We start from the raw sequence: 26,231 nt of genomic DNA, 5'->3' as shown, positions 1-26,231 counted from the left end.
ACAAAAACTTAACCTCTTTTTACATGACTCTTCCCCTGTGAAGTGGGCGTGTTAGTTATACCTAACTATAGGGATGCTTGACACGTAAATACTTAAAATATTGCTTGGCAACCATGAGCATTCAGTGCAAGAGAGATGGCCCAGTAGGTGAAAAGCAAATTCGCAGACCTGAGTTTGAATCTCCAGAACCCAGATGAAACCCTAAGTGGTAGCACCCACATCTGTAATTGTAGGGATCCTATGGGGAGATGGGAGAGAGAGGCAGGAGAATCACTAGATGCTTGTGGCCAGCCTGCTTGGAGTGCTCAGCAGTAAGCAACCAAGAGGTCCTGCCTCAGTCCAGGTGGGACCCAAGTCATCCTCTAATCTCTACACGCATGCATACGTACACACAAACTGCTTCCCCAGACACAGACACACACCCCTGGCTTCCTCAGGCTCCTGAACTCATGCACACATTTCCTTCACTCCCACATACATACAATAATTAAAAATAATGAAAATAAATCCTTCAAAAATACAGTCACCATTTATGCATTGTAATCTGGCTTCAACACCACCACACACACATTATAGGGTATCTAGGATCTCTTTGGTATTTGTAGCGGAAGGCTTTTTATTCTTGTTTGTGTGTATATATTATTTTATTATATTACTATATCATAATTTGTTTAGCCATTCTCTCTATCAGTGGCTATTTGGGTATCTACTTAGAAAAGAGCTACAATGACTTTACTTTTGCTTACTTATAAAGTACTGTTTGGGATAAGTTTTTACCAGTGTGGTTTTAAAATGAATACTATTTTTTTTTTCTTTTTTGGTTTTTTGAGACAGGGTTTCTCTGTAGCTTTGGAGCCTGTCCTGGAACTCACTCTGTAGACCAGGATGGTCTCAAACTCACAAAGATCTACCTGTCTCTGCCTCTCAAGTGTTGGGATTTTATTTAGAAGAAAATACCAGGGGGCTGGAGAGATGGCTCAGAGGTTAAGAGCACTGACTGCTCTTCCAGAGGTCCTGAGTTCAATTTCCAGCAACCACATGGTGGCTCACAGCCATCTATAATGAGATCTGGTGCCCTCTTCTGGCATGCAAGCATACAGGGAAGGAATGTTGAATATATAATAAATTAAAAAAAAAGGAATCCAAAAAAAACAAAAAAGAAAAAAAGAAAAAGAAAATAGTAATTTTTAAGAAATCATATTTGAAATAATCTTCTATAAGGTATGCATATTGTTCCTTGATGACATGTAAACTAACTGGTTCAACAGGTAATCTAAAATGGACCCTGCTCTATCTCTGAATTTAAAAAATTTTCATAAATCAGGTGATAGGTTTACTGGTATTTTTCTTTTGTGAATCAAATCCATTGATCTTTCCCCTAAGACAATCCATTTATTGTTTTTATTGTTACTTCTGTGTCCCATTGTCACTATGTTCTTAAAAGAATGAAAGTGTGTGGCTAGCATGTAATTGGGCTGCACTTTCTCAGGCCCTGGCACTAGGAGTGGGTGTGACTCAGATACCCAGAGGCCAGCCAGTATAAAACTGGGAGACAGCCTTTGAAAGGCGTGGCCCAGCTCGGAGGCTCCACACAGTAGTAATGAAGAGAGGGGAGAAAGCAACCCCCAGAGAGAAGATAAAATACACGACTAAGCATAACTGTGGAAATTGCATTCAATTACGAGTGTTCCCATTTGACATTCAACACACACACACACACACACTCACACACTTTGTTGTTTTGAGATAGGGTCATGCTCTGTTATGTGGTCCTGAGGAGTGGACCTTGCTGTGTAAACTAGGGGCCTTCATCGTGAGGCAATCTTCCTGCCTTTGCCCACTGAGTGCTAGGATAACAGGCACATGTGCCCTACTACACCCAGCAGGTATTATGAATATACTATTAAAGGTAGTTGGCATGCCAATTTGAATGACAACTGCTTTCTTGCTCACTTGTACGCCCCCACCCCCAAGTGCTAGGGGCGCGAACCCAAGGTCTTGCACATGCTGGGTGAATGAACCATTACCACTGGACCCTACCCCCCTCCACGTGACAGCTCCTGTTTCTCTGCTTATTTTGCAAATTGCAGTTACATTAGAGCAGAATAAGTGCTTGGATGAAGAAAGTTCCAGGTGCCCTGAGAGCACATCAAAGGGCCTTAGCCCCATTTGAGAGGTAGGGGAAGCTTCCTCAAGGAGTGATGGAGAACCGAGGACTAATTCTCCCCTGAAGGAATGTGAATGGGAGCAGAAATGGAGAACATTCAATACAGAAGAACATAGTACACACAGGACTATGTGGGGAGGGGTGGGGATAGATTGAAAAGTTGAGATTTATTTGAGGAATTATTTATTGGTATGTGTGTGTGCCTGAATAATGTATGTATATGTATGACATATATGCGTGGTGCCTGTGGAGTTTAGAGGAGGTTCAATGCCTTGGAGCCAGATTGACAGGCAGTTGTGAGCCGGCCAGTGTGGGTGCTAGGAACTGAACCTGGGTTCTCTGGAAGAGCAGCCAGCACTTACTACTGAGCCATCTCTCCAGCCCCATTTGATTCATGTTAAAACTGATGGGATAAGTGTGTAAATAGGGTTTGCTAGGATCATGTGTCTGATAGAAAGATCACTGTGGTGTGAACACAACTTTAAGAGATTTTGATGGAGCCGGGCGGTGGTGGTGCAAACCTTTAATCCCAGCACTCAAGAGGATCTCTGTGAGTTTGAGGCCAGCCTGATTTACAGAGCTAGTGCCAGTACAGGCTCCAAAGCTACAGAGAGACCGTGTCTCGAAAAACCAAAAAGAGAAAGAGAGATTTTGATGGTTTAAACTGGGCTAGTAGGGCTAGGATAGAAGAGAGGCATTAAGATTGGTGGCTGGGGAAGGAAAATGGAGAAGAGCTCACTGATAGCTCAGTGTCTTCCTTGGGGAAACTGAAAATGAACAGGAAATATGGAACAGCAGAGGAAAGTGATGGGTTCAGTTTGAACCTGTAGAATTTGAGGTGTCTGTAGGATACTCAAGAGTAGTACTTCTGGAGCTCGGAACAAAGACCTGCCTGGGAGGGAATCCTCAGCACATAAGGTAACTGCAGTATGGAGATGCTTTTGTTTTTGGCTTTGGTGGCTGGGAGACAAACAGTGGAAATGAAATTTACAAAGAAGGCCTTTGGAGGAAAGGTAGAAGGAAGAAGCTTATTTAGGTCAGCTACTGGAGACGTTAAGTGAGATTACATGCCTGGCATCTAGTAAATGGCTGATGTTTTCCTCTCCAGAAGAAAAGATTATTCTAGATAAGGAACTTCAGTAAATTGGGGACTTAATCAAGTGAGAGAACACGAGACTTGAAAGTCTGTTGAAGGAAAACAAGTTGGGCATAGTGGCACAAGCCTTTAATCCCAGCACTTGGGAGGCAGAGGCAGGCAGATCTGTGTTTCAGACCGGATTAGTCAACATGGCAGTCCCATGACACTGTAAGTTACCTAGAAGAAGACTCTTTGTCTCAACAACAGAGAGGGAGAGAGAGAGAGAGAGAAGAAGAGAGAGTTAAATATTATGGGGGTGGGGGTAGGAATGATGAAGAAAAAAAGGGTTGTCTGAAACACTGAAGAGATTTGACACTCCAGGCAAAGCACCACCTAAGGTAAGGGTTTCTAGATGGCAGATGAAAATGGCATCTGAAGACTATCCTGTAATCTGAAATATGGCATTAGAACAGTGTCCAGAGAAAGGGAATCCACATTAACTGGGTAGAGCTGGAATCCAAAAACTCGGTGTATAAATTGTTGAAGCAATGGGAGTTGGAAAATTAATCACAATGCTCTTTTGAAATATCACACAGCCAGTACAATTGTTTTTGAGACAATATTTAGTGGCACAGGAAACACTTATAAAAGTGTAAGCACACCACAAAACAATATGGAGTTATTTTTTTGTCAAACGTTGTATATCTAGATAGAAATGGATAAAACTATCTCCAGGGTAGAGAGTTTCTCTCTACTTTTCCAGCACTTTTCTTTTTAAAACGTCTCCCGCTTTTATAAAATTCTAAGAGCAAAACTGTTGTCCAAAAGCAACTCTAGCAGAATTCAGAATGTGGGGATCCAGATTCCAGCACTTCTCTAGCCTTTGGGGATGGAGGAATCAGGACCCATGGGTGTAGCCTCGAAGGTCTGAGACCCAGGGCAATGAGAGAAGTAGCAAGACCGCCATTCTGCAGGCAACAGCGGCATCTGGAGCCGTGGGCTGCCTAGAGGGACCGTGGAGCGCAGTAGCCTCAAGCCTGGAAGCGCCGGGCCAAAATTTCCCCGCCCATCCCGTGCCAGACGCTTCGCACCAGCAGGGGAGGGACACGTCAGGACGGCGAGGTCGCGACAATCGGACGGCCGAAGGTTCCGGTTTTCCGAGGGCCTCTGCCGCTACAGAAAACGCCTCCACGAAACCAAGGAGCAGAGCAGCCGCCGAGGGGAACGGCGCCAGCCCGCGCGCTCGCCCCGGGTTCCGCGACTGAGAAGAGGTGGAGTTGTGGGCGGAGCCTCAGGCCGGAGCTGTGATTGGAGCAGCCCATACCTTGGGCAAGAGAGGCCTAGGGCGCCAGCTCGCGACGCACCGGAGCGGGGCTCAGCGCTCTGTCCGTGATTGGCTAGGAGCGAGAGGACGGGCGCTGTCTCTCGGTGATTGGCAGGTTCTAGACCGCCCTCGGAAATCGTCCTGACTTCGCCCATTGGCATCCTGTGAGGGTAGGCGGGATTGGTTCGTCGTGATTAGCTGGCGGCCGAGAGTGAGGGTGTTGGGAGCGAGCGGAGGAGGGGCGGGAGGATCCGACTCCCTCCCGGTTATTGGCTGGCAGCGTGAGTGGGGGTGGGGCCAAGGCCCAGCGACTGCCTGGGATTGGCGGGCGCTGGCATGAGTGACGGACAGCGAAGCTAGCTGCGCGCCCAGCGGTTTGTTTTTCGGAGCGTTCCTGAGGTGGAGAACAGTGGCCGGACGGAGCGACTTCTGGACTTCGGGACTGGCGGGCGGGCGGGCCGAGCGGCGCCGCCGAGGCCGGGCTGGGCCGAGCCGGGGAGCTCCGGGGATGTAGCGGGCCACCCTGCTCATGCCACAGCGCCCGGCCGCGGCCGGAGCCGGAGCCTGGGGAGGCGGCGGGGGCCCCGAGCGCAGCCAGCGCAGCTCGCGGCCCCCGAGCGGAGCCAGGCCCGCTGCCGTCCCCGCCGCCTGCTCCCCCGGCATGCAGCCCAGGCTGCGGAGGTGACACTTCGGGACTGTAGCCGCCGCCGCCGCCATCGCCACCATGGGTGAGTACCGCCACCGCCCCGGCCTGGACCCGCGCAGCTTCGCGACGCCCCGCCCCGGGCAGAGGGGAGGAGGACCCTGGGCCGCCGCCTGACAGGCATGGACAGCCTGCCGGGCCCGGGGCTGGGGACCGAGGACGGCTCGCCCGTTCGCGGCGCCGCTACCCGGGCGGCGGGTCTGGCTGCTGGGACCCTCCGGGGGTGCCCTGCCGGCCAGATCCACTGGGCAGCTCTCTTTCTGGGCACGCGGCCGGCGCATCCCGGGGAGGGGTCTGCAGGACCGAGGCCCGTGCTCGGCGGGGCCGCCCACTCCGGTCCCCAGCGAGCTGGCCCGCGAGCTTGAGGGTGGGGGAGCCGGAGCTCAGTGTGGGGCCGGGGCTGGAGCCTGGTGCAGGCCCAGCTGCTGTTGTGTCTTTTCCTTGATTTGCTTTTTTTTTTTTTTTCCTGCCTGTGTCATTTCCTTCCCTTTGCTCACACAGGCTGGCCTGTGAGTTCCCGGGGCTTTGCTCTCGAGCTCCGTGCGCTCCCCTGCGCAGAAGGGGGGGAGGGTATGCGGGACTGCGAGACGATTCGACGCGGAACCCTGTTAGCAAAAGCGGGCTTGGGAAATGTGATCTGTGCTCCTCGCAGATTACGGGAAGTTAAGAATGATGGGTGCTGTGGGTTATAGCTCAAACCCTACTTTTGGAAAAATCCAATGGCTATTATTTTTATCCTGGGCTATTTATCCCTGAAACTATGTAACTTTTGAAAGAGGCATTCGCTACACAAAAGAATGACTATGAAATCATTTCCTTTTTGTCACTATTTGCAGTTCTGCTGTGAAGATGTAATCTAAGAAAAGCTTTTAATGTCTTCCACATAATATTTGAACTGAATTATATTTGCGTAATTTTGGTACTTTACGAAAAGACTCATCTAAGGAGCGTGTGACATTTTAAATATGCTTTGCTTCTCCAGTTGGGGCAGGTGTTGGCGATGCTCTTGTTTCTGGTCTCAGTCAGGTTCTGCAAAATATTCAGTATTGTCCTAAGTAAGACGGGTAAAATTTAGTGAAAGTCTCCTTTACAGAGAAGTATCCAGTGCTTCTATGAAGTGGCCCAAATGAAACTGGAATGCTAGTGTTTGCTTTGCCCTATAGGAAGGTCAAGTCATTTTTGTAGGCGGTTAAGTGGGGGTACAGTGGCACATTGACTCAGTTTTGGTCTGCCTCTTTACTCTGATTTTAAATGATTTGCTTTTCCCCCAGTGTGCCCCGCATACAGTATGGAAAGGGTTTGTTCATTTGCTGGCTTTTCTGTTCCCTTCCTGTTCAGGGTTTGTTTGTTTTTTCTCTACAGAGGTCTCATCTGAGAATTAGACACAAAAGGAACCCAGTAAGGCTTCACAAATAGATAAATATTTATAATACATATATTACAATAAGTATTTATGGAGTGTTTATTATAAATAGGGCAGAGGATTCTTTTTGTCTCCCAGGCATCAAACATTTATCTTGTGCTACAGTACTGAAGCAAAATCTTTGAATTATGGATTTATATTGTGATAGTCTAGTAAGTTTTCCCTCTTGTCTGTGGGCGAGTTTTAAGCTTCACGCACAGACCTCACATGTAACTTTTTGTTTGCAAAACCAATGTGAATGCCTGGATAATGTGGGTCACATCTCATCATCTAAAATGAAAATAGATAAGAGCCTGTTTTCACGTTTGGAAATGTTTTCAGTAAGTGTTTAAATATATGGAAAGGTGATGCTGGGAGGAAGGAAACTATGTGGGTAAAGTCCCAAAGAAAAAAGAATAGGGAACTTGGTATCTTCTTATTTGACCCCCATGTTACTTTTTACATGTGTGTGTGTGTGTTTTAATTTCCAGTGCTGGGCACCAAATCCTAGCCCTGTTAATGCTAGGCAAGTGCATTATCATTGACCTGCATCCCTGTGCCCCCCTCTCCCCGAGACAGGGTTTCTCTGTGTAATAGTACTAGCTGTCCTGGAACTAGTTCTTGTAGACCAGACTGGCCTCGAACTCACAGAGTTCTGCTTGCCTCTGTCTCCCAAATTCTGGGATTAAAGGTGTGCATCACCACAGCCCAGCCCCTGTGCTTTCTCTTGAATTTCTTTTTTTTTTTTGGTTTTTCGAGACAGGGTTTCTCTGTAGCTTTGGAGCCTGTCCTGGAACTCCCTTTGTAGACCAGGCTGGCCTCGAACTCACAGAGATCCACCTGCCTCTGCGTGAGTGCTGGGATTAAAGGCGTGCGCCACCACCGCCCGGCTCTCTTGAATTTCTTTTCTTTCTTTCTCTCTTTTTTTTTTTTTGTTCTGAGACAGGGTCACCCTGTGTAGCCCTAGCTACCCTGTAACCGTGCTGTGTGGACCAGGCTGTCCTTGAACTTGTAGTAATCCTTCTTCCTCTGCTTCCCCAGCACCTAAAACTTAATAAACAAACTCAAACGTGTACTGAAAGAAAGTTTTTAATATTTTAACTACTCTTAAACTCCAAGTCAGTGACTAAAGGGCTAGAACTAATTTGCATCTCTGCCCTACAGGTGCTTTGATTTATAGTCATGTTTTCCTGAGCTGTTCTATGCTCCAGACTGGAGCCTGTTTGACAACTTGACTTATTAATGAAAACATGTCAGGTTTTATATTGTCTTTTAGCCCCAGCAAACATCTAGTGGAAACTGGAAATGACACTTACCCTCGTAAATAATAGGAAATCTTTTTCTGTCTGTTTGTTTGGCTGGTTTTTGGCTTTGATACTATGTGACTATTGAAATTGAGGTGGACTTTTTTTTTTTTTGGACATACTAGAATTTCTTCCAAAAATTATAGTAATACTGTTAATAATTCCTGGGATTTATTTGCTAGTGTTTATTTGCTCTTTTTCTAAATGTAATCTGAAGCGTAATGGAATGTATTAAAAATGGGCAAATGGACTGGACAGTGGTGGTGCGTTCCTCTAATCCCAGCATTTGGGAGGCAGAGGCAAGTGGATCTCTGTGAGTTCAAGGCCAGCCTGATCTACAGAGCGAGTTCTAGGATAACCAGAACTATTTCACAGAGAAACCCTGTCTCAAACAAACAAACAAAAAAGGGGTAAATGGGATTTGGAAATATTACAGGAATCTAGGGAACTGGATACAGGATTAAAGATGGTTGGTTTGGGCTGATCGCTTGATTTAGAGTTGAAATACTTATAATTTACAGAACTAGGTCTGTGTTTCTAGGGTTCCAGGGCATTTGGAAACACCTAAGAACAGTCTCATTTGGTTACAATCTAACCCCCATGTAGTAGACTCAAGATTAATAACTATTCTGAGAGAACCCTGAATCAGTTTAATAAATTAGCACCTATACTATGAATAGATTTTGTTTTTGTTCTTTTTTAAAGGTTTATTTTTATTTATGTGTATGTGTTTTTGTGAATGTCAAAAGAGAGTGTTAGAGCCACTGAAACTGTGTTTTCACGAGGTTATGAGCAGCCTGATAAGAGTACTACAAGCCGAGCTCGAGTTCTTTAGAAGAACAGGAAGAGCTCTTAACCACTGAATAATCTCCCCAGTCCCTCAGGAGCTGAGGCCATCTATACAAGACTCATGAGTAGAATTTTTATATATTTTTAAAATTGTTTTTTAATGTGTAATGTGTTTCCCACACACACCTGTGCCTGCTGCCCATGGAGTCGCCTCTGGAACCGGGGTAACAGACAGTGGTAAGCAGCCATGTGAGTGCTAGGAATTGCACCTCTGTCCTCTAGAAGAACAGCTAGGGCTCTTAACCATTGAGAGCTATCTCTCCAGCCCAGATTTTTTAAAATGAGAATTGGGGGCAGGAAAGATGGCTTTAGTGCATAAGAGTACTTGCTCTGCAAGCATTTACTCCCAAGTTTGAATTCCTAGTGTCCACATTAAAAGTCAAGAATGGCTTTAAAGCTGTAACCCCAACAGGTGGATCTTGAGTTTCCTGCCTGGCTAGCCAGCCGAGCCTAAATGGTGTACCTCCAGTTCAGTGAGAGACCCCCATTTCAAGGCAGAAAGGTGGGGAAGATAGAAGACACCTGGAGTCTTGTTCTGCTTTTCACATATATGTGAACAGGTGCACATTCCCACACACTCATATATATATGCACAAACATGCACACAAAATAAAGGATAAATGAATAAAGGAAGATAAAGAATGAATGGTAACTGGTAGTAGGCCTAATGGTAGTGCCTCCATTCTCAGCACTTGGGAGGTAGAGGTAGATCAGGAATTCAAGGCCGTTCTTACTGAATAGCAAATGGGAAGCCTATTTGGGCTATTTGAGACCAGGATTCAAAATCAAAACGAAAAAAATAAATAAAATTGGTTTTGATTTTTTTTTTCTTCTGAAACAGGGTTTCTCTGTGTAGCCTTGGCTGTAGTTTTGGATTTTGAAACAAGATTTTAGATTTTATTTTTGTAAAAAGTAAATTTGCTTTCAACTAAACATTACTTAGGGAAATACAGAGAGTGCAAGTTTTTCTGTTTTGTTTGCCCATTTGACAAGAACATCCTATATTCAGGTGTAGTATTAAGCCCTGGACCTGCATCATTCTGTTCTAAGAGGTTACAGGGAGGTAAGGTGAAGCAGAAATGTGCAAACATATTTAGGTAGAATATTCTTTATCTAAAGTGCTTAGGATCAGGGCTAGGGATATAGCTCAGTGGTAGAGTGCCCTCTAGCATGTGTGAGACCCTTAAGATCTGACTTATACTGAGAATCAGAAATGTTTCAGGTTTTGTAGTTTAAAACTTTATTTGACTTAGTTGTTTTACTTGTGTTTTGTCCACATGTCAGCATGTGTACCATGTGTATTATTGATGCTGTCAGTGGTCAAAAGAGGGTATCAGATCCCCTGGAACTAGAGTTACAGATGATTTTTTTCCCTGTTTTTTTGAGATAGGGTTTCTCTGTGGAATAGTCCTGACTATTCTGGAACTCACGCTGTAGACCAGGCTGGCCTCGAGCTCATAAACATCCACCTGCCTCTGCCTCCCAAGTGCTGGGGTTAAAGGCATGCACCACCACCGCCTGACGAATTACAAATGGTTTTTAACCAACACGTTGGTACTGGGAATTGAACTCAGGTCCTCTGCAACAGCAACAAGTGCTCCTAGCCACTTAGCCATCTCACCAGTAGCCTCCCCCCCACCTTTGAAAGTATTTGGGAATACTTGCCTAGACCTTACTGGATTAGTATCCCTAGTCTGTTTCAGATTTTGGAGTTTTAGATTAGGTATGCTCGACCAGTAAGTGAGTGTAGGTGCTCTGCCAAAAGTGTATAATTGTTTGCAAGAAGAGACCAATTCTATAATTTAAGGGTTATGACACACCAACACACATACACATAAACATTCTTTAAATTAGTTCCATCAAATGTTAAAATACAGCGAAGAGGAGCTGACAGTTAGTTTGTTCTGTACTTGCTGTGCAAGCTTGAACCAGAGTTCAAATCCCTAGTACCTATTTGGAAAGCCAGGTATGGTAGTTTGTGCCTGGGGAGGCCTACAAGAGGATTCTTGGGGCTTGTTGGCCAGCCAACCTAGCCACATAGATGAGTTCCAGTCCCCAAATTGTGGTGGAGAGATGTACAGGAAGATATCTGATACCAACCTTTGACCTCCACAGGAACATGCACAGGATCTTTTAATGAATACACATATGAAGGTGTAAAATGGTGATTCTATTGAGTCTTACAAGAAAGTAGTGCTTTACTTTGTAATGTGTATTTAAAAATTTAGATCCAGGGGCTGGAGATATGGCTCAGTGGTTAAGAGCACTGACTGCTCTTCCAGAGGACCCGAGTTCAATTCCCAGCACCCACATGGTAGCTCACAACTGTCTGAAGATCCAGTTGCAGGGTATCTGACACATTCACACATAAAAATAAAGTTAAATTAACCATAAAAATATAAAAAAAAAATTTAGATCCATTAGTTAATTTTGGTAGATTGTTATATATTCTAGTAACAGAACAATAAATATCAGTATTTAACCTTTAGCAAAACTTCAATACTGCTTTTATCTATCTGTTTGTCTATCTATCTATCTATCTATCTATCTATCTAGTTTTTCAAAATAGGGTTTCTCTGTGTATCCCTGACTGTCCTGGAACTTACTCTATAGACCAGGCTGGCCTTAAACTCAGAGCGGTCCTCATGCAGAGGCGCATCTCCCCAGTGCTGGGATTAAAGGCATGCACTACCACTTCTTGGCTCAATACTGTTCTTTATAAAAATTACATTTTCTTTAAAGTTTTGAGGAGGGGTTGAGACAGGGCCTTAACCTGTAGCTCTGGCTGGCCTGGAACTTGCTATGTGAATCAACCTGGCCTGAAATTCATAGAGATCCACCTGCCTCTACCTCCTATGGATTACAGATGTGAGTCACCACTCTTGACTTCAACCATTTTCTGTGTGTTTTTTGAAACTAGGTCTCATTTGACCCACGCTAAACTTGCCCATGAACTCCTGATCCTTCTGTCTCCATTTCCTGAGTGCTGGGATCAATAGGTGTGCATCATTATACCTGGCTGGACCATGCTCTTTAAAGTTTTTTTTTAGTGTGTTTGTGTGTGTGTGTGCACGTCAAAACACAACTTTTGGAAGTCAGTTCTTTCCTTTCACTGTGGATCTGAGCATTAGGCTTCCATGACTTCCTCTTTACAGACTCCATCTCACCAATCTTCACTCAGGTTCTTGAAGAAGCAATATTTTGTGTGTATAATGGTTTTTGTCTGAATATGGTCAGAGTAGAGGCAGTAGACATACATGAAATGGAACTGTCATGGAGAGAAAGTAAAATCTGATGCAGCGACTCTGAAACACGGGCTCTCTTGAGTTGAGCAGTCTGATCAGATGACCTGGCAGAGCTAAGACAGAGCCTTGGCAAGATGAAGAAATAACATCATTAGTTAAGTGAAAACAAAGATTAAAATATTACTTTAGACTGGGTGTGGTGGTACACTCCTTTAATCCCGGTGCTTGGGAGAAAGGCAGGCTGATCTCTGAGTTTGAAGCCAGCCTGGTATACATAGCAAGCTCCAGGACAACCAGGGCTACCTAGAGAGATCCTGTCTCAAAAAACCACCACCAACAAAATATTACTTTGTGGATTTGTAAATGCGGAAAAGAGAGTGTGTGGAGTAGTAAATAGATACCTTGTAGGATGATAATGTTTATTACAAGACATGGTACTTCCTCTAATTTTTCTGGGTTAACCAAGAGAACTCATAAAAGGGAAGTACCTTACAGGCCTTTCAGATAGAAGTTCAGTGTGGAAAAGTAACTTCCTACTGGAGCCAGAAAGGGGGGTATATTGCCCCACACCATAAGTCAGAAAGAAGAGAAGAAAAAGCACAGGGTGCCGAAAATTGCAGGTACCTACTTGCTTGTGATTTCTTCGGAGCCTCTACCTCCCTCCCCCTCCCTTCCTTCTTGTGTGTGCATCAGGTACATGTTCACATGTGCCACAGTGTATGTGTGTAGGTCATTTCTCTCCTACCACTATGTGGGTTCCAGGAATCAAACTTAGTTTGTAAGGCTTGATGGCAAAGCCCTTTTCCCTGCTGAGCCATCTTGCCAACCGGTGTTTCCATTTTAAAGCTTGATCTCTGGTCCTTGTTTCATAAATTCCTTGTTTTCTTTGAATACACATTATACCCTTCCTAGATTCCTTTCTTTTAACATATATTTATTTATCTTACGTGTGCATTTTTATGGATTGGCAGGGCACATGTGCCATGGTACATGTGTGTAGAGATTTAGATGGCTCTCACCTTCCTCCGTGTGGGTCCCAGAGATCCAACTCAAGCAGCAAGTGCCTTCACCCAGTGAGCCATCACCACAGATTCTCATTTATTCTTAGCTGGCCTGGAACTTGCGATATAGCTGAGGATAACCTTGAACTCCTGCTTCTTTCCATCTCTCAAGTGCTAGGATTGTAGGTATGCAACAACAAATAGCCCTCATTTCTTTTTTTATTTGTTTGATTGGTTTTGTTTTGTTTTGTTTTTTTGTTTTGTTTTTTTTTTTTTTTTTTTTTTGGAGACAGGGTTTCTCTGTATAGCTTTGGAGCCTGCTTGGCACTTGCTACGTCTGGCTGGCTTCGAACTCACAGAAACCCACCTGTGTCTGCCTCCCACTTGCTGGAATTCAAGACGTGCACCACCACTGTCCAACATCTTTTGGCTTTTTGAGGGGCCTACCACCTGACTTCTTTCTTAATTATTTATTTCCATCTTTATCCCTTATTTGATAATTTTTATTTATTTTTTTCTCTTTCAGCTCACTTTGTGAGCTTTCTGGCATAGCTAAAATAGTTTGCTTTTCTGAAAGAATCTAATCTGTTAATGATTATGTGAAATTATATATAAATTCTTGCTACTCACATTTCAAAAAATATTTTCATATATTTGTATTTATGTAGACTGGTTTGTATATTGTCCATACCAGCTTACTTTGTTTGTTTAAGTACAGGTCTTATTATATAAGCCAATCTGGCCTTGAACTTGCTGTGATCCTCCTGCTTCAGTTTCTCTAGGGCTGAATTTGGAGGCATATGCCATCTTACCTGGTTTGGCCATGTGGGGTGTATATGTTTGTGTTTTATTTTTATTTATTTTTTTTGAGATAGGGTCTCACTCTATCCCAGTTTGGCCTCATACCTGAGTTACTATCTTGAATGATGAAATTTTCTTTTTTTTTTTAAAGGTTTATTTAATATGTATACAGTATCCTGCTTGCAGGCCAGAAGAGGGCACCAGATCTCATTACAGGTGATTGTGAGCCACCATGTGGTGGCTGGGAATTGAACTCAGGACCTCTGGAAGAGCAGTCAGTGCTCTTAACTGCTGAGCCATCTCTCCAGCCCCTTGAGTGATGAAATTATAGGTGTGTGTCAACATGCCTGTTTCTTCAATCTGCTTTTAAAAATGACATTGTATTTGTTTATTCTTTTTTAAAGTTTACTTATTTATTTGTTTGTTTTTGAGGCAGGGTATCTGTCTCAGACAGACTATGTAGTCGTGACTGGCCTGGAATTGTTTATGGAGACTTAACTGGCCTCACAAACTCAAAAGGTCTACCTTCCTCTGTCTTCCATTGCTTGGATTAAAGACGGTGCCACCACTCCCAGATTGTTTATGCTTTTACTCCAAGAGTTTTTTTTTAAACTTTAAAACTTTTTTTCTTTTTTGTTCTTTTTTCTTTTCTTTTTTAGTTTCTCCTTTTCTTGAGATAAGGGTTTCACTATGTAGTTTTAGCTGCCCTGAAGCTCACTATATAGATTTGACTGACCTCAAACTCATAGAGATGTGCCTGCTTGTTTCTCCCAAGTGCTGGAATTAAAGTTGGGCTTCACCACTCCTGGCTGCTTTTTTAATGTTCTAAAGTGAGGTGTGACTCAGCCATCAAGAGCACTGGCTGCTCTCGCAAAAGGTTCAGATCCCAGCACCCACATGTTGGCTCAGAACCACCTATAACTTCAGTTTCAGGGAATCCACTGCCTCCTTCTTGCCTCTGTAGACACCAGGCATGCATACATGTGGTGCATATACATACATTTAGGCAAAACATTTATATAAAAATAAATTCTTTTTTAAAAAAAATCTTTCTAATGAATAATGCATGATAGATATTGAGCAAATGGTTATTAATGATTAATAAAATTCAGGAATAAATTAAATCATAGGGTAGGTTAAGTAGCCCTTCCAGTCTTTTTCCACTGACCTTTTCATATTGATGACAATAACAGCCAGCATTTTTAAAGCATTACTAAGTACCATGAGAAGTAATTTCTAAGTTGTCTTTTTTTCTTCCTCTCTCTGTGTTTTTATCTTAGTAATTCTGTAAAATGATGCTTTATTACTCCATTTTGCACAATGAGGAAATTGAGATTTAGGGAAAATACATGATTTATTTAAAGATTCCTTAAACTCAGATGTTTCTGAGTTCAAATTCTTTACTGCTGCTTTTTTTTTTTTTTTTTTTTTGATTTTTCGAGACAGGGTTTCTCCGTAGCTTTTGGTTCCTGTCCTGGAACTAGCTCTTATAGACCAGGCTGGCCTCGAACTCACAGAGATCCGCCTGCCTCTGCCTCCCAAGTGCTGGGATTAAAGGCGTGCGCCACCACCGCCCGGCTACTGCTGCTTTCTAAGACAGCTCTCGATTTTAAGAGTCGCTGCTATGGGAGCCCACATGGTTTAGTTAGTCCTCAGTCTAGAGTGCAGCGCCTAAAAGAGCTAGTCAGCTCACTTGTCTCTGTGTCTGTAGTTGGAAATATCAGTTGTACACTTCACTGCTTTTAGTAGTTTTATGTTTGACCTCATAAAATTCAGTTTATAACCATGCTTCGCTTAGGTCAACTGTCCTAGATTTCGGGCAATGACAGACCATTCTCCTAGAATGTTGTTAGTACTAAGAACATCAAATAACACTGAGAATTGGTTTCCTTCCTGGAGGAAAAAATTGTCAACTTGATAAACCAGCCCTTACAATAGCAAATCTTAATATTCCTTTCCCCTCTCGCCTAGAGATTGAAAGTAGGGCCTTATACATACTGGGCAAGTACCGAAATACATTCTACCACTAAATACTAGCACCTTACCCTGACATTCTTAATTCTTCACATGGTAACATTGATAGTAAAAACTTCATACATGCTGGACATGGGATGTAGAGACAACTGGACCCCTCTGTGAGGCCAGTCTGATGTACATAGCAAGTTTCAGGCCAGTTAGGGCTACATAGGGCTACACTGTCTCTAAACTGAACCAAAACGAAACCAAGCCCCTCTACACAAAAACAAAACAAACAAAAAAACCCAACCTTCTCAAACCTCCATACATATACTAAGCTCTCAATACTTTTACTGGATGCGTCTAAGATAACGCTTATTAGTGCTGATCTTACTTATGTCTGTCACCTTTAAGATAGTTTAGATACTATGCTTTAGAGGTGTGTGTGTGTGTGTTGCTAGGGATTGATTGAATCTAGGGCCTTGCACATGGATACCCCAGCCTCTGTTCTTGTTTGTTTTTAAATTTATTTTATTTTATGTGTATTGGTGTTTTGCTTGCATGTATATCTGTGCACCACTTGCCTTGCTCCTAGAGGAGGCCAGAAGAGGGTACTGGCTCCCCTGGAACTGGAGTTATAAATGGTTATAAGCTGTCTGTAGATGCTGGGAATCAAATCCAGGTCCTCTGCAAGAAAGGGAATAGCCAGTGTTCTTCTTTTTTTTAAAAAAAAAATATTTATTTGATTATGTATATAATATTCTGTCTGTGTGTCTGCCTGCAGGCCAGAAGAGGGCATTAGATCTCGTTTCAGATGGTTGTGAGCCACCATGTGGTTGCTGGGAATTGAACTCAGGACCTTTGGAAGAGCGGGCAATGCTCTTAACCACTGAGCCATCTCTCCAGCCCTTAAAAATACCTTTTTCTTTCTTTCTTTCTTTCTTTTTATTTATTTATTTATTTATTTATTATTTTTTTACTAAAACAGGTTCTTACTATGTAGCCCTTGATGGCCTAGAACTATATAGACCAGTCTGGCCTTAAAGTCACAAAGCTGTGCTGCTTAGTGCTGGAATTAAAGGTGTATGACACTATGCCTGGCTTGGTTTTTGTTTTTAAATTTTGGTTATTAGATTAAAAACAATAAAACAAGTAAATTCTCTTCAGCTGCTCTGAGCTACATTTCTACACCAAGTTGTCTTTCTTTAAAAAGCCATAGAGAAATTGCTAGAAAAATATAAAATAGTTGATTGATTTTATGTTTGTCCTTTACAAGACCCCACTTACTCATTAGTTGTCTCCTTTACTGAATTATTTTATTGAAGGTCTCTAATCCTTGAGCGTTAGAAGTATATGTGTAAAACATCTTCATTTCTCATGTTTTTTTGAGACAGGGTCTTGCTGTGTTGTCCAGGTTAGTCTCCCAAGTTAAGAACTTCCTGTTTTAGCCTTTTCAGTGCTTGGGTTAAAAGGCCTGGACCATTATAGTAGACTAATAATTTTTGTATATATTTTAAAGTGGAATTTTAGAGGAACCTAATCTTACTTTTTTTCTTGCAAGTTTTAAATTTAATTTTACTTTTCTGGACAGTCAAAAGTATCTTTATAGGGCCAGAAACATGGCTCAGCATTTAAGAGCACTGACTACTCTTCCTAAGGACCTGGGTTCAATTCCCAGCACCCACTTGGCAGCTCACAACTATTTATAACTCCAAGATCTGACACCCTCACACAGACATACATTCAGGCAAAACACCAATGCACATAAAATAAAAATAAATAAGTAAAAATATCTTTATAAGTATCTTGGTACTTCCTTTCCTATGTTTCTTCAGAGGTGTTGTTGGGCAAGAGGCCAGATTCATGCTATTCTTTCTTCCCATGGAGTATTAATGTTTTTAAGGGACAAAAATGAAGGGCAGAAGATGGGCACTCTCGTTGGGTGGAGGCTTTTTTACTTGCTTTTTTTAAAGGTGTGCCCTAAGTTCCCAAGTGAGTCACTTGGGGAGTGTGACACTTACCCACATGTTCTCTTCCAGATTAACTGATAGATTATTTTCAGCCTTTAAGTGTTATTTGAATGGGTAAAGATCTCTGGGAGAATTTTGTAAAGCTTGGGGTCAGGCTGGTTTGTATTCTGGGTTTTGGTCAGTTTGTCTTCAGAAAGTGCAAACTCCAGTATTCCACAGTATTTAAGAGAAAGAGGTTAAAAGTAAAGCCAGTACATTGCTCTGGCCAGTTAAGAAAAACAGGAGAACTACCCTTTGACTTCCCTATCTGAAGCTGACTAGCCTGTAAAATTGGTAGTTAGAAGCAGTGTGTAAAGGTTAGACCTGTAAAACAGTTGTTTTCAAAGCAACTACCTGAGGTCCTTTAAGAAGTCCTCTTTCACACATAGTGCTGGCTGGGTGTTGTTGCCAACTGTAAAAATCCCACTTAGATATCTGCTATGTTCTGGCCTCAGCTACATACATAGTGAGTCCCTGCCTTTAAAAAGAAGGAAAGGTAGGTCTAGGACCAACCCTGCCCCTGGATTAGCTTGCTGGATTTATATTTTCATTCAATAACCATCTATATTGTACTGTGCTGTTTCTCACTCCAACTTTTCAAGTTTTTCATGATTAAATTCCTCTCTCATTGAATAAACTACTCCCTCAGTCCCAACTAGTGCATTGCCAGAAATCTGGAGGACTGTCAAGAAAACATTAAAATTTATATTGCTATAGCCTGACCTTAGTTATCTTTTTCTTAATCACTGTGTGACTGTAGTTACAGGGTCTGTCTTGTTTTGTTGTTGTGTTTTGAAGTGGTCTTGCTGTATTGCCCTGACTGGCCTCATTCTTGTAGTTATCCTTCTGCCTCTGCTGCTCAAGTGTGGGGATTATAGGCATGTGCCACTACATCTCAGGTGTGTCTGTCCTTTTACACCCTTCAATATTAGAAGTGTAATTGGTGGAAACAGTGCTTTATTGAAGTATCTTAGCCTAAATGCTTTCTTTCAATGCAGATGAACAGGAGGCATTGGACTCTATCATGAAGGACCTGGTGGCCCTTCAGATGAGCCGACGTCCCCGGGTATCTGGATATGAGACCATGAAGAACAAGGACACGGGTCACCCAAACAGGCAGGTATGTGTGACTCTGGTAGAGCTTTACCAAACTTACTAGGGAGAGGTTTTTTTTTTTTTTTTTCTGTTTTCTTTTTTTGTTTTTTTTGAGACAGGGTTTCTCTGTAACTTTGGAGCCTGTCCTGAACTAGCTTTTGTAGACCAGGCTGGCCTCGAATTTACAGAGATCCACCTGCCTCTGCCTCCCGAGGGATTAAATGTGTGCACCACTACCACCTGGATGGGGAGAGGTTTTCTTTTTTTTTTTTTTTTTTTTTTTTTTTTTTTTTAAATTTATTTATTTTATATACAATATTCTGTCTGTGTGTATGTCTGCAGGCCAGAAGAGGGCACTAGACCTCATTACAGATGGTTGTGAGCCACCATATGGTTGCTGGGAATTGAACTCAGGACCTTTGGAAGAGCAGGCAATGCTCTTAACCACTGAGCCATCTCTCCAGCCCCGGAGAGGTTTTCAAATGAGGAATATATGAGAAGCTAAGGCTACTCTGATACTAAGCTTGAATAATGTTGGTCCATTTTACACTAATGTTAAGTAGTGAATGATATGTAGCAGCCAAGTATGGGTCTTGGCGTAGCCCCCCCCCCTTCCCTCTCTCTCTCTCTCTCTCTCTCTCTCTCTCTCTCTCTCTCTCTCGTTTTTCGAGACAGGGTTTCACTATCGCTTTGAATCCTGTCCTGGAACTCACTCTGTAAACCAGGCTGGCCTTGAACTCACAAAAATCTGCCTGCCTCTGCCTCCTGAGTACTGGGATTTAAGGCGTACACTGCAACCACCACCTGGCATTCTTTCTTTTCTTATGAAGTCTATATTCATGTAATTATTTTGCTTTTTATTGATTATTTGTCAGATCAAATTTTTGATCTGTAACTTGTAAGGTCTTCAACTGCCTTGAGTATATATTCAGGAAAAAAATTTCATATTTGGTTATGTAAAATATAATTAGGAAGGGTAATTCATTAATTAAAGTGTCAATATACCATATTTTAAGAGCAATGCTGAACGATTTGTTTCCCATTATTGGCTTGGGTATTTGAGAGTCTCTTTTTATTGAGAGTCATGTGCTGCTTTAGAAAAATATTTCCTATTTGTTAACATTTAAATTTATGTGATGTTGAAATCATCTCATGTCTGGTATCATTTATCATCCCATGCCTTCAGAAAAGAGTGTATGGATGGGGTCCCACATGGTCTGGTGGGTGTCTAGTGCTCTTTGTCGTGATTGTAGTACCCAAGTACCATATATACTTGATGAAAGTCTGTCCAGGACATTCTCCCATTGTGTCTTCTTATTAGCCAATCTCTTCTCATTTAATCTTGTCTGTCAATTGTTGAGAGTTACAAGAAAGTATAAGGCTTTAGAACGTTTTTCTGCCTATGATCTGCTAGATATACCCTCCCAGATTATTTCCTGCCTTTAGGAATTCTAGGTTCCCTGGGGGATAGGGGGAGTGTTTTGCTCCATGTTATAATAGATTAGTTTAGAAAGCTGTCTCTAGTGTTTGATTATTAATCAGAACTGGGTGAAATAACAGATTAGGAGTCATTCTTACACTTTTAGTACATTAATCTGTCTCATTGTGTGGCTTCCCCTTTGCTGTAGTTTACTTGTATTCAAAGCCGTGTTGGGAAGGAACATTTTTACCAGAAGTGAGTCCCCTCCCCCATGGCTTGAGTCTAATGACCTCACTTTCCTTCCTGTCTTCCTATGTGGAGTGTGCTCGCCAACACTGCTGCAGCTAGCTGATCTTTCCTAGCTGGACTGTTGGCATGGAGAGCAGTCAGCGGGTGAAAAGAAGGCCCTAGGGAATCACTCCAGGAAAAGGAGCAGGGGGAGTCCCGAAGAGTTTCGAATCCTGCGTAGAGCTCAAAAAGCAAAGAGTCTTGTTTTTTTTTTTTTTTAAATAAAACTCTGCCTGCTGCTGCTTCAGTGATTATGAAGATTATGAAATGGATTATTTGTTAGAAAGTAATAGTAACAAGAGCTGTTGGCTCTTAGGCTCCACAATTTACTTGAAAAACATTAAATATTGTTCTGTTGCATGGAAGACACAAATTATTAACCTCATTTTTTTTTATTTTTAAAGAAAATGCGCAGCAGCAGTAGCTCAGCGTTTCTGAACAGCCCCACATGAACAACAAGCTCATGTGCAGGGGCCAGTGAGAAAGAGTTTGGGGTAAGGACCCAGATACCTGTGGACGCCTAAATGTGTTCTAAACATGCTTCTTGTTCTGGAAGAACGAACTTCATTTCCTGGACAAAGCATGTTAGTGTGACCCCAATTCTGTCTTGTAGGGACCATTCTCATAATAGCAGTATTCAGCAGCAGCCTCTGCCAAGTGCTGCCAATGAAGTTTCTGTGGACAGGGCGCTCCATATCTTTGTTAACCTGTATGGTAGTCACTGACTGCATACAGCTGTTGGGCAAATGGATTTTCTACTTTGTTTAGTTTTAATTAAATTAAATAGCCATATGTGGCTTGTGGCTGTTGTATTGGACAAAACAACTTTATAAGCAATATAAGGGCTTTTTTTTTCTTGGTGGGAAGACAAGATATCACATGCTTAGAAATGTACAGATTCATTGGTGAATTCATTCCATTAGTTTCTACACTGTGATAAGCTTATTAATTTGAATCATGTTTAAGATTGTATTCTTGGGGGAAAGTGAAGCTGAAGAACATGGAGAATATTAGCAATTTTAAACTCAAGCTGGGCGGTGGTGGTGCATGTTTTTAATTCCAGCATTCGGGAGGCAGAGGCAGGTGGATCTCTGTGAGTTTGAGGCCAGCCTGGTCTATAGGGCAAGTTCCAGGACAGGCTCCAAAGCTGCAGAGAAACTCAGTTCCCAGCACAGAGGATGAGTGTGTGTGTGTGTGTGTGTGTGTGTGTGTGTGTGTGTGGTGGTGGTAGCTCAAGGTTGTCTGCTAATATTGGTTAAAATGGCAATAAAATTATTGATACCTTTTTCTTTTAATGAAGTCAATCAGGGTTTCTTTTGGGAAATGCAGAAATTTCTGGAAAATATTCTTTAGCAAAATCCTAAAGCCAAAAAGAATGTATTTCTAAGAAACAGGCTGAGATAGGAGTACAGGAGATACATGGGAAGATGTGTTTATAGGTTAAGGTAATGAAAAGAACCTGGCAATGTAATCTGTTGATACAGATCTTTACAGTTTATGGAGTGCAGCATCATTTATTATTATTCTTTTTGTAATAGTAGTAGGTTTGAAAAAGCATAAAACAGTCGGTGCTCTTAATTGTTGAGCCATCTCTCCAGCCCATAACATAGATTTTTCATCACCGTACTTTTATTTCTACCAGGGGTCTATGTTTAGGAGGAGAGGGGATGAAAAATAAAAATCTAATTTAAATGGCTGAGATGCCAAATTGGACTAAGAAATATCAAATTAGGATAAAGATCCAAACCACAGGGTTGAAGCTAAAAGTAACCAAGTATTTTGGGTGGTGGGAAAAATGGTTCATTCAAGGGTGGAATGAGTGTGAGAATGACAATACCAAGCTGAGACTGGCACAGCAAGAGGAACCAGAGGAGCTGTGTTCATTGACAGACTTGTTTGGGTCTGAGGCTTGGAGGAATTAGAAAACCTAATTCAAATATCTGTTTGGCAGCACTTTAGACATCCGCTTCCCTAAGTAAACAGCTTGGTAACCAATTGAAACAGAAAATACATTCGCGTATAAGTAAGTGTTCTAAGTAGTTATGGGAGTTCATGGGCAATGGGATCTTAGCTGTAAAGCTATTTGTTAGGAGCTAGGTTTGTGGTTTTTGCAATTTCCCTTCTGTATGTTAGGTCCCTGGAAGCCAAGAATAGTTAGAGCTGGATGAAAATCTTGGATATATGACACATCCTAGCTGGGGCCTGTGCCTGACTTTACCGTCATGCTACACAGCATCTCTTTAGGGCTCATCAATTCACAGTTCACTGTTAATGGGTGCTAGTTGTTCATGGAGTTGACAGTGTACTGTAAAGTACAGTGGCCCAGTAGTCACTGGGTTGTTTGTTAATCTCCTGTTGACACAGAGTTTTATGATAGCAGTTAACAATGTCAATGACTATAAACATGTATATAAGCAATATAGTTTGCAGAGCTCTTATACAAAGATTGGAGGAGAGCCAGAAAACAAACAGACCTGTTGATTTGTAGCCACAACAGTTATACTGAGTGTAATTCAGATAACTTTTTTTTTTAATTTTGGAAACCAGAACATTTATGACAGATTGAAATCCTCAAGCAAGATGAACTGGATGCTGCAACAGCTGCCCTCTTGGGTTTAGGGGTTGTCCCTTCACGGAATCCATTTCTGAATCTTCAGTAGACAATTTTTAGGTGCCTAATCCACCCAGTCCCGGTAGTGTTTCGTCTCTTAGCCTTGGCACTCCAGTTATACTTTCTCTTGCGCTTGGCAGGGTAGCCGCATTTGCCACAAGTAGACTTCTAAAGGTGGTGGGCCTTAGAGCCACAGCAGCGGCACAACGTGTGCGTCTCGTTGCGATGCTTTCCGAAGGATGACGTTCCTTTCGTCATCTTGCTTCTGCCGCCGAGGCCAAAGAGACCTGAAGCAGATGACTTTTTTGAACCTCAGTTTTTCCATTTGAAATAGAGACATATTTAATATTCATTGTATCTACTTAAAATTTTTGCAAGAATGGAGAATGTATTTTGCACATTATAAAAATGTATAAATAAAAAGTTATAATGTTATATCATTTCTTCTATGCTCTAATTTTATGGATTTGAGCTTTGGGGAAACTCAACTTCTAACCAGAACTATACATGTTGTTGTAGAACTAAAAATGTTAAGGTTTTGATGCTTTTATTGGCTTTTCATTACTATCTAATGATCTTTTTGCAAATTTGTGAATCTAGCCCAATTTCTGATGATCCCATTGGAGGAAGAAATAATCCTTATTTTCATGAATTCCTATTTCTTAAATCTTACTAATCTTCTCCATGCCTGCATAGATTCCAAGGCCGGGACCTGATTCTTCAGATGTCTCCTAGTGGGTGCTTCTGCTGGGATCTGATTCTTTCTTTAGATGTCTGTCTCCTAGTGGGTGCTTCTGCGTGGGAAAGCTGCTTTCTTCATGTCAGGCACCAGCTGGGCAGGGTCTTGATTATCAGTTCCAGACGCAGAGAGTTCTAGGAGAGGTCATCCTTACTAGGCCAGAGATTAAACATGCTGCTCCTGTGACAGACCCACTCTTCACTTTCAGAACTCCTTCTCCTTTTCCGATTGTTGATAAGGAAAGGAGGGTTAGCCCACTTGAAAATAAGATAACACATAAACCCAGAACTGCTTCTTAAGGTTAGTTTATAATAATCCCTCTATTATTATTATTATTGGTTTTTTTGAAATGGTCTTTTTGTAGCTTTGGAGCCTGTCCTGAAACTAACTCTTGTAGGCCAGGCTGGATTTGCCTCTGTCTCTCGAGTGCAGGGATTAAAGGCGAGCACCACCACTTCCGTTAATTTCTTAATGATTTCCCTGAGTCATTTATAAATAAAAAAATTTACTATTGTTTCCATTTTCTTTTTATTTAATTTATTTACTATATTTGGCAAAAGGATTCCAGTTCCAAATGTGTAAGAAGCTACCAGAAAGATACAGCATATAGCTTGGTGTGATGGCAAATGCCTTTAATTCCAGAATTAGAGAGCTGGAGGCAGTCAGATATCTTTCATTTTAGGCCAGTCAGGACTACATAAGGAGACCCTGTCAAAAAAAAAAATTGAGCAAATATAGGGAGAAAGGGGACAAGAGATGATGCCTGAGGGAGGCTTTTGCAAGGTAAGATTAGTTGACAACATTTAATAAACACTGAGTTTTTTGATTCTTAGAGCCCTTATGGATTACTTGTGCAGACTTGAAGTCATTTCTGCTTAAGTTTGGAATTATTGTCAGTTATTCATATCATCCTTACTGACTTTGAGTCAACTCTCCTGATCATAGCTTTCACCCATTAACTTTGGTGGACAGGGGACTTTATTTGCCTAAATCTGAATGTTATTTGTATGTTGCTTTTGTGGGTTTTTTTGTTTTGTTTTATTTTTGGCTTATGTCTTAGGGTTTTATTGCTGTGAAGGGATACCATGACCAGGGCAACTTTTTTTTTTTTTTTTTTTTTTTTTTTTTTTTTAGCAGGGTTTCCCTGACTGTCCTAAAACTCACTAGTAGACCAGACTGGCCTCGAACTCTAGAGATCTGACTGCCTGTGCCTCCTAAGTGCTAGTAGTGTGTCACCACTGCCAGCCTGGTCTAACCATGGCAATTCCTATAAAGAAAAACATTAATTGGGGCTGACTTACAGTTCAAAGGTTTAGTCTATTATCATGACTGGAAGCATAGTGGCGTACAGGTAGACATGGTGCTGAAGCTGAGAGTTCTACATTTGGAACTGAAGGCAACAGAAAAAGGCAGTGAGACCTAGGGAAAAGAATATGGCATATTTAAGGAAATAAGGTACACATTGAGCTGCTTAGAAAAGAGCGTTACTAAGGGAACAGGCAGTATAATATAGTTAGGTAAACTGAAGGAGCTTCAAATGATAGCAGAAAATTTAGTATTTCTTCTACAGGTCAGGGACATCACTGATAAATTTTTTTTTATCAGAGAAGTGGCATGGTGAAAGAGTTATTTAGGATGATTGGTATTGGAAAATATAGAGTATAGGACTGGAGAGATGGCTTAACTGTTCTTCCAGAGGACCCACGTTCAGTTCTAGCACCCCCCATCGCAGCTCAGAACCATCGGTAATTCCAATTCCAGGGGATCTGACACCTTCACACCAATGCACATAAAATAATTTTTTTTTTTTTTTTTTGGTTTTTCGAGACAGGATTTCTCTGTGGCTTTGGAGCCTGTCCTGGAACTAGCTCTGTAGACCAGGCTGGTCTCGAACTCACAGAGATCCGCCTGCCTCTGCCTCCCGAGGGCTGGGATTAAAGGCGTGTGCCGCCATCGCCCGGCTACATAAAATAAATTTAAAACAATAAAAAAGAAAATGTAGAGTGAATGGGATAAATAATAGGAAATAAAAGAATAGATTGGGTGGAAGAGCGAAAAAGTGCAGAAATGACTTTAAACATCTAGAATTAGCAGGGTATGGTGGCACATAAGTTTAATGTAACACTAAGGAAGCAGAGGCAGGTGGATTTCTGTGAGTTCAAGGCCAGTCTGTTCTACTTAGTGCATTCCAGGACAGCCAGGGCTCTGTAGAGACCCTTTGTCATCAAACAAAATAAAC

At 42.1% G+C, this 26,231-nt stretch overlaps 1 protein-coding gene and 1 pseudogene across 1 annotated transcript in view; one reads left to right on the top strand and one right to left on the bottom strand.

The window, feature by feature from the left end:
- The first annotated feature begins 4,946 nt into the window (after positions 1 to 4,946).
- Map3k3 (mitogen-activated protein kinase kinase kinase 3) overlaps positions 4,947 to 26,231 on the top strand; it is a 92,046-nt gene continuing 70,761 nt past the window's right edge. The window contains exons 1-2 of the mRNA XM_041635847.1: positions 4,947 to 5,297; positions 18,838 to 18,959. Of these exons, the coding sequence (XP_041491781.1) occupies positions 5,294 to 5,297; positions 18,838 to 18,959 (126 nt within the window). The 5' untranslated portion in view covers positions 4,947 to 5,293. The remainder of the gene's footprint in view (positions 5,298 to 18,837; positions 18,960 to 26,231) is intronic.
- Positions 23,173 to 23,511, bottom strand: LOC121436000 (annotated as a pseudogene).

Source organism: Microtus oregoni, unplaced genomic scaffold (genome assembly GCF_018167655.1).
Source record: "Microtus oregoni isolate MIOR12 unplaced genomic scaffold, Mior012 000048F_ref0000485, whole genome shotgun sequence".
NCBI classification, from domain to species: Eukaryota; Metazoa; Chordata; class Mammalia; order Rodentia; family Cricetidae; genus Microtus; species Microtus oregoni.
The sequence above is the reverse complement of the archived record's forward strand: the minus strand, read 5'-3'. Positions and strand labels throughout refer to the sequence as shown.